Source organism: Mirounga leonina, unplaced genomic scaffold, assembly GCF_011800145.1.
Source record: "Mirounga leonina isolate KUSES-001 unplaced genomic scaffold, KU_Mleo_1.0 Mir_357, whole genome shotgun sequence".
NCBI classification, from domain to species: Eukaryota; Metazoa; Chordata; class Mammalia; order Carnivora; family Phocidae; genus Mirounga; species Mirounga leonina.
In genome coordinates, this window is record NW_023270702.1 from 5,762,046 (window position 1) to 5,774,614 (window position 12,569).

Sequence of the window (12,569 nt, forward strand, 5' to 3'; positions counted from 1 at the left end):
CAAATCTGGGATGCTCTGCTTCTTGAATTAATCCATTATCAGTTGGCAATATTTTTTTGAGGGGGGACCGGGGGAATTCAGAGTTAGTACTCAGGCCTACCTGAATAGTATCTCTGCCTCCAGCTTTCTAGAATTCTGGAATGCCCACTCCCCCACATCATCTGTGTATAAGCAAAGTAGGATTATGTTTGTAGACTAAGGAATAGTTTAGAAACAAAAAATAAAAATCTTGTAGATACTTTATATATTGATATTTTTTCTATTCTGTTTATTAATTAGTTCTCTCTTGTCTAGTCAATCAAATGCTCTTAAAAGAATAAGAGAAATCCTTATCTTTTATACTAGTCTTTCAGTTTTAGTTTCATTGTATGTTCTGGCATAGATACATCATTCAATTAACTATTCTGTCATCTCTGAAAACCTGCATATCAAAGGACAGTTTTGTATGTTCTGGCCAGTTTCATGGGCAGTTTCTGAAGAGCTAATAAAGAGCAAAATCACTGTGCCAACCAATTTACTCAGTTTTGTTGTTCCTGTTGTATGAGTGGAGAGTAAAAACCAGTGTAGGTAATAAGATGTAATCAGAATATAAATATAATTAGTTCCAGTAACGTTAAAGATTCTTTTTAAAGTTATTCCAGAAGATTTGAACTTGGTAGTCACTTTAGAAAAGATCTAGAAAGTTATATTTCTATCATTACTGAATTAGATTTCAGAAAAACTCTTTTTATTACCCTTCGGGAGAACAATTCTTATTTCACACTAATGCTTAAGAGATATGTTACTTTTCTTCATTGTTTCTTGAAGTGATTCTTTATTCCAAATGATAATTGAACATCCCCCCAGTTACTAAAATGATGTTATATTAAACTTTACTTTCTACTTCCTTATCAGTCATTAAATAGAGGGATTGTTTGGTATATTGGTGGCCCTTAAGTAGACCAGATGTATTCTACAATATATTTGTCTTTTGTTGATTATAAACTTCTAGTGTGGGTTATGATAGAGGGGATGGGTTATTACCCACATGTAAGAATGTTATTTCTTCTAAAGAACAGTTTATCAGGACGTGAGATGCTATACTAGCAGAACAAGGGTTTTGGTGTTAAATCATAATTTGTTTATCATGTAACTTTGAGCAGCTTATCTTCTCTCAACACCAGTTTCCTTATATTTAAAATTAGAGTGTTGTGTGCATTGTATGCAACAGTATATATTTCTTGTGCTTAGCAAATGCTTGTCCTTGTCTCCTTACTAACCCTTTCTATCTCTTTCCATCTCACCAAATGGAATGGGCAGGAAATGAAACCCAAAGTAGTTATTATATTTAGTTAGATAATCTCAATATTTAATCCATTCTCCAGTATCAGTAAGAAATCTTTAAGCACTTTGGCAGCCATCTCATCGTTTATTTTGCACATTGAAACAGAGTAAAGCATAAGCTGTGCCACATGTAAAAATATAACACATCAAATTATGCTCTTATCTCTTCACAGTTTTTCTGTATATATAGTGACAAAATGAGTATCTTGTATTTTTGTTTTAATAATTTGGGGGAAAATAATTTGGGGAATAAGTTCTTTTAGCTGTATTACCTGCAAAAATATTTCTTATAAGAGTAAAAAATAATCTTTCACATTTGTAGGGAAATGACAAAATATTTGTGTGTGTACATATTTAGTTTTAACAAAGCAACTTGTACACTTTCAGTGTTTAAAACTGAGCATCCATCTTTGCAGTGAAACAAACAAAAACATTTTTTAATAAACAAAATTACGATAGAGAATATCAATTCTAAACAAGATCCTACAGGTTCTGCTGATCCTCCCATCAGTGGGGCTCAAGTCATCATTAGGAGAGAATTTTATTTTAAAAAAGTCATCTTAAACTGCAAGGGTGTCCGTTAAACATCACAATTAAACATATCAAAGGAGAAGCCGTTAGGAAATGACAAATTATTTTATTTTACCAATCAAAAATATAAACTGCTGACATCATAAAATAAAGTAAATGTTAAAAGTAAGTGTTAAAATTCTGATCAGATCTAAAGATCAGAAAGTGTTGCCTAGACAATTCACTATAAATCTCTATGGATAATTTATTTAATATGGTAGCTATGTAACTTCTTTTTCCCCCCCCAATAGGAGAACCTGACAAGGAGCTGAATCCTAAGAAGAAGATTTGGGAGCAGATCCAGCCTGATCTCTTTACTAATGATGAGTGTGTAGCTACATACAAAGGAGCTCCCTTTCAGGTGAAAGGGAAAGGAGTGTGTAGGGCTCAAACTATGACCAACAGTGGAATAAAATAAAATACTTCATTTACTGAACTACATTGGAGAAAACTTTAATAACAATAAAAAGAAATATATTCGTCACTTGTACCTAAAATATAACTGGCTTTTTTGTGTGTTATTTCTCTTGCAGACTTGACTAGTCTTTTAATCAGGTATATATTGTTTTTAATCGGTTAGAGAAACACTACATTTTTACATACGGTTTTTGCTCCTTTATAACATAGGAAGGAAATCACCTATGTTTTGTGATGATTTATTTTTTAGCAGGGATATTGGTTAGCAGATTGTTTTTCTTGATACATTTAGATAACTTGAAACTAAATGACCATTTAGTTTCCTATTTGGAGGCACGTGGTACATGAAATTTTAAGCCCTTGGATTTTTAGTATATTGTGAATCTGTATTATAGATGATGTCTTCTCCTCTTCAGAAATGACAAGTTAGAATTTTTGTCAAGCTTATTAACTAGTCATATTGTAATAATACTGAAAATGACCAATTGTCATAAAAGATAGGAGACGTGGCATTTTAACATTATTGCTGTTGCTCATCAAAGTAATCAGACCTGTATATTTAAGGTGACTTTTTTAAAAGAATGAAATTTTCCACTGTGTACTGAACTTTTTCTTCCCATTTGGCAAAGTAGTAATACATTTTGATAAATATAAAGAATAAATACATTGCAAAGTGTTGCCAATGCAGTTTCCAATAAATTGATAAAAACAGCAGTCTACTTTTTTTATTCTAGGTGATTATAAAGATTCTTTGGCTACCTAATTAAAGATTATTTGTAGGTTTTTAATTTTAGAAGAGCATTTAAGATTGATATATTTTGCTTTTTCATGTACTATCATTACTATTAATATATTAAAAGAAATTGTTATCAAAGTCAATGTACATATATATTAAGGTGTCAAATGCCTATTTTTCACTCATCTTAACAGATATTGTAGGAACAATGAAAATTAACTTAGGAATTAGGAGCTTTCAAGTTCACCAGCCTTGAGATTATGACTGATGATTTGGGCTACCGAAAAGAAATGCATCTGTGGAGGTAGGAGTGTAGATACTATTTAAAATAAAAATTACACAATATTCTAGCTGTTTATAGCCTCTGATGGAGAAGCAAAACAAAAAAATTTAAAACAACCGTGCATGCCAGGTTCTAAAAGGTATAATTAAATTTCGTTTATTGAAGTCCATGGAGTTCTGGTAGGCCAGTTTTATCTTCTTTCTGAAAAACTAAATAACAGAACATCAATAACAACTGTTGACAGCTAAACACAAATGAATGTCAGAAGTTATTTTGTATTCAGGATGTATTATTCTTTTGGAAATAAGACTATGACAAAGTCTTGTGATTCTGTATTTTCCAATTTTTCCCAATTATATTAAATTTAAATTAAAGAATGTTTCAACTACTTAGTTGAAATATTTATTCCCAATTTTTATTTACTTTTTTTAAGATTTTTTTTTTTTTGAGAGAGAGAAAGAGATTACGAGCAGGGGAGGAGGATAGAGGGAGAAGCAGACTCACTGGTGAGCAGGGAGCCCAATGCGGGACTCATCCTAGGACCCTGGGATCATGACCCAAGCCAAAGGCAGACACTTAACTGACTGAACCACCTAGGCGCCCAATTCCCAATTTTTAAAGTTACATAAAGCATTACTCAATCAAGTTATCAATGTAGCACCATTATTAGTCATTGTTTTTATAGAAAAATAATTGATTTGTATTGCTGGGATGAGAGAGCTCTTATGGAACTAACAACAAAAATGGCATTGTTCATGAACTAGACATAAACCTTTTGGCTTTGGTATTCAGCCCTTTAAAGATTTCAACAGTAGGAGATGGTGTTAGGTCACAGCCTAAACAGTTGGTACCTCTTGACTTTTATTTATGTTTTGTGAACTAAACCAGGAAAAAAAAAAAGTTGACCCTACCCCAAGATGCTTTCTTTTTTTTTTTTTAAAGATTTTATTTTTATTTATTTGACAGAGAGATAGAGAGAGAGAACAAGTAGAGGCAGGCAGAGGGAGAGGGAGAAGCAGGCTCCCTGCTGAGCAGGGAGCCTGATGCGGGGCTCGATCCCAGGACCCTGGGATCATGACCCGAGCCGAAGGCAGCCGCTTAACCGACTGAGCCACCCAGGCACCCCTCCAAGATGCTTTTTTATGCAAGGTTGGCGTACTATCTTACAGTGAATGTTGGGAGTACCAACTTTTCTTATATTCAGAAATTCCATGTGTACTATTCTTTTGAGATGAGTCATTTTCAGGACCTGTTGATTTTAATATAAAATTGAAAATGTTTTCCCCTGCTTGCTTTTACCAAGAACATTAAGTACTGTATGGATACAAGAACATTAAGTGCCCACCAAACAGATACTTTGTTGTTGCTTTTTAAAAATATGTAAATTCCTATTTAGACTATTTACAAAATATTCAAAGTAACTCCTGGAAGTTTAATAGCATATCAGCAAGATAGAGGGTGTGGATAGGGCCCTGTAGAGCAATATTAGTGACTTTAACCAGGTTTCAGAGTCTTTGCCTTGGCTTTGCAGGATCAAAAACCTGCATTTGTAGATGACTCTCAGAGATGCTAATATATCCATAGAGCTTAGTATTGGTTTTGAAGCCAAATTACCTAGTTTTGATTCCTGGCTCTACAACTTAAATGTGTGTGTGAGCTGGGGCAACTGCTTAGCCTTTATATATTTTACTCCCCTCATTTAAGGTGGGTATAATAAAGTACTTATCTCAGAGTTATGAAGGTTGTGGGAGTTAGTACCCACAGAGTACTTAAAACAATTTCTAGGATATAATATATATTATTGTAATACCCGTTCATGGTAGGGATGCTCCTTTTCCAGAAACTAGTGTTCTTGAGATTTCCTGAGAAGTTGAATTCTTGTTTAGAACATTACATAGTGTATATGAAGCCCCAGGAGGCTGGGGCCCTGTTTCTCAGTAGACCTGATTGTCCCTCGTACCAGATGTAGTATCTCTTCCCTCGCTGGAGATGTTCCTTACTGCATTACTGAAATTTTCTCTTATCCACGTGCTCCCACTGACGTCTGTTGTTTAGATAGTTAGATACTGCCCATCCCTGTTCATTGATGCCCTTTGATTGGTTTAGTATTAATGATAGTTTTAAAAAGTTTTGCAATTTTCTTTTTTTTTTAAGATTTTATTTATTTATTTGAAGCGGGGGGAGAGCATGAACAGGGGGAGAGGCAGAGGGAGAAGCAGACTTCCTGCTGAGCAGTGAGCCTGATGTGGGGCTCAGTCCCAGAACCCTGGAATCACAACCTGAGCTGAAGGCAGATGCTTAACTGAGCCACCCAGGCACCCTTAGTTTTATAATTTTCTTAGACCAGGAAGACAATATTTCTCACTGTTGTGTTTTCAGTTTAATATAAATAGAAGCAATTCTATTTTTAAGTTCTTGGTCAGTAGGGAAGCACTTCACTCTTTTTTTTTTTTTTTTTTTAATATTTATTTATCCATGAGAGACAGAAAAGGAAGCGGAGGCAGAGGGAGAAGCGGGCTCCCCACTGATCAGGGAGCCCAACAGTGGGGCTCGATCCCAGGACCCCGGGACCACAACCCGAGCCGGAGGCAGACGCCCAACTGACTCGGAAGCACTTCACTCTTGAGTTTAACAGGAGCATTAAAGGGACATGAGTATACCTCAGCTTTCCAGGGAAATTTATATGTTATGCCTTTAAAAATACAAAAAGAACAGAAGTACTCAGTATTAACTGTGTACTTTAGCTACATAAATTGTGACACAAGTTCTGGTTCTAAGCGCTTTTGCAACAGTGTGAAGACTAAAACTTTATCACCAAGATACCAAATAAAAACTAGGGAGGAAAATTAATGTAACTCAACTAACAATAATACTACAAATTGCTGTCCTGTGGAGAAAGCTCTACTCTCCAAAATTTCAATTAGGGAATAAACCATGCCCTTCAACAAAAGTTAGGGGGATGTATTAATACCTCTCTGCTCTCGTGGATTTTATTATAGGATTATTACTAAGATATGTAGTGCTTTATAGCTAAAAAGTACTTTTACACATCTTACCTATTTCTTAACTCCATAGAATTAGACCAGCCATTTCATTTTACCCCAAAGAACCAACAGAAAAGTTAAAAAAGTACCTGTGCTAAGGTATAACTAGCTAAAACCTAGATCTTCTTCCAACTCTTAGTAATCCTGTGCTCTTCTCCATTACAATATACTTTCTTCCATGTCAGTTAAATGTCATATGGTTTCTTTTATTTGGGTGAGAAGCAACTGCTTTGTTTAAACTTTAGGGAAAGATAGTGATAAAGTCCCTAGACTCTAGTAGTTCACGTAAGGAGATTAGGATGACTCCATTAGTGGAGTATTTTAAGAGATTCTAAAGGTAGAGGCGAGATCGTTAAATACTCCTTTGGAGTGGTTAGTTACAAAGATAATCTATCAACTTTTTTCTTTTTGTTGCAGAAGTTCTTAGGAAGAACCTGTTGGTAAAACCAGGCTGCTGCGGCTGGCAGCAGTTGCCTTTTTAAGTAATGCACTGTTGAGGGCACTGATCTGACAGTCCATCCCAAAACCCAACCTGTGAGAGAGGTCACTAAATTCCAGATAGATAGATAGATAGATAGTCAATATATTTATTTAATCCAGGAGCAATTCTATAGTGAGGCCTCATTTGCAGTACTACTTGGATGATAACCCAAAAATGTGCAGTAATAAAAGAAGGATAGCTGCTGATGGCTAATATGCCTCTATACAAAACCAGATCGTCAGATACCAACTTGTTGGAATAGAAAAGAGTGACTTACACATTCTTGCTTACTGTACTTTTTATAGTTACGGTTTTTCCTTTGGCTAAGTCTTGGCAGAGGTGATTCATAGGGGTATAACTCCAAAAAAAATTTGGAAATAGGACCCAGAACAATGAAATAATTGCTGGTTTGAAAGTGAGCCATCTGGAATTTCAGAGTGTGAATTAATTATTGTATATTATATTTTTTCACCCTTATGTATTCCCTTGTTTATTTTTTTCCTTCCCCTTCCTTACTCCCACCTCCCCTCCTGAATACACTATTCCCAGTTCTCTGGATTTTTGAGTAAAATATGTGTGTGTTATTTTATGTCTTCATCAACATATTTCCTATCTGGCAGGCTATTGTCCTTAGCAACAGCAGCAGAAACAAGCCTGGGGCTCAATAATTGCAAGAAATCCTTTTTTAATGAAGGGGCTAGCTACTCACTCTTCTTGCCTTTCCCATTGCTACATAATACCTAATATTGTTCAAATAGTAATTATTAACGTCTGCTCATTTCTACAATGACGTTTTTGTGATAAGCCTTCTTCGGAAGGCTGTTCTAACAAAGTTTTACTTTTGTTTTTGTAAATTGCCTCATTAGAATATTATACATCCCAGTAGAGAAATGCTCTCAAGATATATGCATCCACTTAACTTTTCAGCTCTAAGATTGCATATTTGGCTGATACTTGTTAATTTAAAACCCATTCAGCTTTTTACACCTGGGGAATTTGGAAAGAATAGTGCGGGAGTTATCCAAAATCAACACCACAATTTGATTTCTCTTTGAAAAAGATTAAGAAAAATGCAAACTGAAAGTCACTTTCAATAGGTTTAGCAAAAGAGAATGATGTTGGTAGAAATAACTTTTTTCTGTAACCTTAGTTTTCATATAAAAGAATAACATTTTCTCTTAAAAGAGCACATGCTTTGAAAAAAACTTCAGGTGCTTGTGAAGACACTAATTTTTTTAAAGTTTGAGAATTTGGGAAATAGCAGTGCCACTTAAAAACATCAGCCTTTTTGTAAAGAATTAGAATATGCCTGAAAATCAGTAGAACAGAGTAAGCAAATTCTTTATGGAAAACATGGCACAGGATGGATTTTAAAGAAAGTCTGAAATTGCTAATTGAGGTAATATATTTAGGAGAATAAACCTAGTAAAGGTCAGAGCCAGTGAGTATTAGGGCTGAATCACCAATGCCCCAAGATGGTATGTGCTAATGAGAGTCTAACCCCAGATGCACAAAAATAGCAAATATACTATTTTCCAGTCTTCCAAAATGTTCAAAACACTTTCAAATACAAAGTTCAGTAGAGGCTTTTGTCTTCCAGGTGCAAATAGTGTACAGATTGGGCTGAAGGGATGTAAGGAAAGATTGCAAATTATAGACTAATGGAATAGGTGGTGGGATACCAAAGATGAACTTTCTGGACATCGTTTCTTTTACCTAGAGCTAGTTTAGGTTGCATGGTTCTTTTGTTGCAAGTTGTAATTATCTCCAGTTATGGTGAGTTTATTCAGTGGTTACACGTGTACAGTCATCCCCCAAAAGCCAAATAACCCAACTTCCGGTAGAGTACAGAACAGCAACAAGATGTTCACTTCTGTGTCTTGCATTCTTGTGATTCAGCTACCCCACTACCAGCTAAAAAATTGGTTCTCTACATCCGCTATGCTGATTATTATGAGGTGTTAGGATTACTGCTGCATAATGGTACATGGAAGAACATGTCTAGAATTTAATGCCTCTTGGATACTGTGCTAGAATTAAGAGTATATTAGGAGTATATATAACACACTAACTAGAAAGATGCGGGAAGATGAAAACAGTGGTAAGGAATGGACCTAATATTTCTATATTAAGTTAAAAGAGATAAGGATAAACTACCGGGAATGGTCAATGTAATTGGTAAGAAAGGACTTTTGAACAGAGGGGGCAATCTGTTAGGGAAGTCTTGAGTTAAATGTCTTAGCAAAATCTGGTAATGGGAAAAGAAAAGCATTCCAAAGCCCTCTTCCGTAAGGAGGACCTGGGAAGGATATAAGGATACGGAGGAAATGACAGTGTTCTAAAGGTCTATTTTAGTAGGTGAGGGCATGATGCTGTGTGGAAGGGAAGTTCTTGGCTAGAGAAATAGTTGTTACCTTGTTATCACACAATAGTGCTTGATTCTGAATCAGGAACAAGGAAATAATCCTTAACGCACATCAGTTAGAATAGAACTTTCAAGTTATCAAGGATCAGCAAAGCTGATTTGGTAAAGGAAAAGAAAAATGCAGGAAATACAGTAATATAAAATAAAGGAAAACGAAGAAACATCTTATATGCTTGCATGGGAGAATTTAATATCATAAAATACCATTTTTCATAAACAAAAAATTTTTTTAATTAGAAAAAAAAATCTGAAAAAATACATAAGTGAATGCCTGAGAGTATCCAGAAAAGTGTTTTAAAATAACCAAAACAAGAGAAACTTGTTCTAGATGTCAAGGAATAACATAAAGACATTTTGATTAAATCATTCTGGTATTGACAGTAATATAAAATAGATAATGGAAAGAAACAAGAATCCAGAACAGATCCAGAAATAGATACAGGTGATAGCTCTCTCTATATATCTACCTACCTCTGTCTCTGTTTTTCTTTCTTCAGTAGGAAAAGGATGAATTATTTGATAAATAGAGAAAATATAATTGGTTACACATCTGGAAGGAAATGAAACTAAAAGTGTATCTTGTATCATGTACATAGAAATATATGAGTATAAGAAAATTCACAAATTTTGTTTGGCAGAAGTTCTCATAAAGTTAAGGAATAAATAAGAGAATTAAAAAAAAACATAAAAGACAGATGGAAGACTAATATCTATAGTATACATAGAACTCTTCTATTTTGCCAAGCAGGGAGTGTTAAAAAAATATTCAATGACACTTGTTAAAGATGGTAAGGCAGACTTTATTCAGGACCATCAAGATAGGTATAAGAACTACTGCAGAGATTGGGCTCAACTCCCAGTGTAGCATAGGCAAGGGAGAATTTACAGCCAAGGATCAGGGTGGGGATCAGGGTCACTTGGGTTGGTGGAGAATTAGCAACCTGATCAGATATTGAGAGTGAGAGGGTTCTGGTTAAACTGACCTACCAGAGTTCTTGCTGAGACCAGATTTTACAAGGAAGTGCACAGGTGGGGCTAGGAGAAGTTTAAGCCTTAAAAAGTGTTGGTCAAGCAAAGAATCATGTAAGAAGTAATCCAGTAGAAAATTGATAAAAAGGACAAAGAATGTAAAGAGGCAATTCATAGAAGAGTAAATCTAAATGAGCAACATGCTTATAGAGATACTCCCAATAGTAGTCTGGGAAATGCAAATTAATGTAACATGATTTTACATTTATCAAATGGGTGTTAGTAGGTATTTTAGATGATAACACTGATTGATGACAAGAATATAGGGAAAGAGTACTCAAACGTTGGTGAAAAATTTCTTACAATATGAAAAGAAATTGGGTAAGATATATTGAACTTAAATTGTATGTACACTTCAACCCAGAAACTCCACTCTTGGGAATATAACTTACAGGAAAAAAGTCAATATTATATAAAAATACATATACAGGAATAGTTGTTGAAGCATGACTTTGGGTGGCAGAAAACTGGAATGCACATCAATAGAGAAGTAGTTGCACAGATTGTTACAAATACACTGAAGTGTTAAAAGGGGTGAATTTAAGTTACATTTTAGAGTTGAAGGAATTTTAATGAGGTGGTATTAAGTGAAAAAAAAGATGCTGTAGAGAGTATAATATGAAAATGTTTTTTTTTTAAAAAAAAAAACAGAAGTCAGGGCACCTGGGTGGCTTAGTTGATTAAGCATCCAGCTCTTGATTTCAGCTCAGGTCATGATCTCAAGGTCATAGGACTGAGCCCTGCATTAGGCTCTGCGCTGAGTGTGGAACCTGCTTAAGATTCTCTCTCTCTCTCTGCCCTTTCCCTCCCCACCTCAAAAATAAGTTAAATAAATAAATAAAAAGAAAAAGAAAAGTCCTCCATATGCTTATATGTATATGTGTACTCTGTGTGTGTGATTACTTGGACATGCAGAAAATAGGAATGGTGCATATCATGCTCTTTGTTGACATAAGCTCCATCTAATTGGCTGATGTGCATGAGGAGAAGGAGAGATGGGAGAGGAGAGAGGTAATGGCGAACCAAAAAAGCAAAATACAAGACTACTAAAAGAAAGTAAAATATGTTATATGATCACATTTAGGGAGTTATGTATATATACATATATATGCAAATCTAAAATAATTGAAGGAAGAACATCACAGAAGTCTTCCTCTTTGAAACTGGAGGCACCTTCCCTCCATTAATTTGTAACACCATGCCAGCCTCAAAGATCTTGAACCCTTAATGTTCTGTACAACCTATCTTTCCTGAAACTAGTATTAATGTTCTAGAAGAGTTAGCTGACACCACATGAATGAAGAATATGAAGGACTTAAAATGTGAATTTTCCCCTCTCTTCACCATTTACTTCGGTTTCAGCTTCTCAGCCTCAAATCTCTTTTTCTGGGGGCGCTTGGGTGGCTCAGTTGGTTAAGCGTCTGCCTTTGGCTCAGGTCATGATCTCAGGGTCCTGGGATCGAGCCCCACATCCGGCTCCCTGCTCAGCGGGGAGCCTGCTTCTTTCTCTGCCTCTGCTTCTCTTCCCCAGCTTGTGCTCACTCTCTCAAATAAATAAATAAATAAATCTAAAAAAATATATATATATATATATTTTTTTTTTTTTTTTCTGTCACCAAGTGGCCAACCCCTAGGGAAGTGTCAGTGCCCATTTAGTTCTTAAATCAGCTCCTTTGTTGAAGCTCTCACTTTACAGTCCTGGACCCATGATAGAAGGGCCCCTGAAGAGAAATAAAGAGAGACATTATTTCAAGTTGGAATTTGAATTACACTTTCCCATAGAAGCATTTTCTAAATTTTGGTTCTAGGCTTTCTAATACCATTTGTGCTAGAGTTCAGGTAAAATTAAGCACTAAGTAGGCTTTTGAGGCCTTTCCTGGGAGAATAATCACCAGCTATAATCTTATTTCTAATAGGAAATACAGTGTATTGCACACTTAAAAAAATATGAAACCAAGCTGTTGGTAAATTAGGAACTATCTTAGTGAAAGAATTTTATAAATTATAAAGCTCATGTACAAATGTTGAACATAAGGGTGATCCAGTTTTGATTTGGTGGTGGTCTTGGCAGTTATGATTGACTAGAATTATTTTCCTTCAATCCTCACTGCTGCCTTTGAGACCATCCTGGAGCTCTCTCCTAAGCTAAAGTGACTAACCTTATAAGGTAGAGAAGCCTCTTCTTCAGTCAAGGCTTTATTCATTTTGGGTTATTACAGTTGTTACCCTTGTTTCTGCTGCAGGGCTAGGCTCTGAATTTT

At 35.2% G+C, this 12,569-nt stretch overlaps 1 protein-coding gene across 2 annotated transcripts in view; it reads left to right on the forward strand.

The window, feature by feature from the left end:
• The window catches only part of AIMP1 (aminoacyl tRNA synthetase complex interacting multifunctional protein 1), a 37,529-nt gene extending 35,139 nt beyond the window's left edge, over positions 1-2,390 (forward strand). The window contains exon 7 of one of the 2 annotated variants that reach the window (XM_035030236.1): positions 2,145-2,390. In XM_035030236.1, coding sequence (XP_034886127.1) covers positions 2,145-2,311 — 167 coding nt within the window. In that variant the 3' untranslated portion in view covers positions 2,312-2,390. The remainder of the gene's footprint in view (positions 1-2,144) is intronic. The other variant, XM_035030237.1, reaches the window with a different exon arrangement.
• The last annotated feature ends 10,179 nt before the right edge of the window (positions 2,391-12,569 follow it).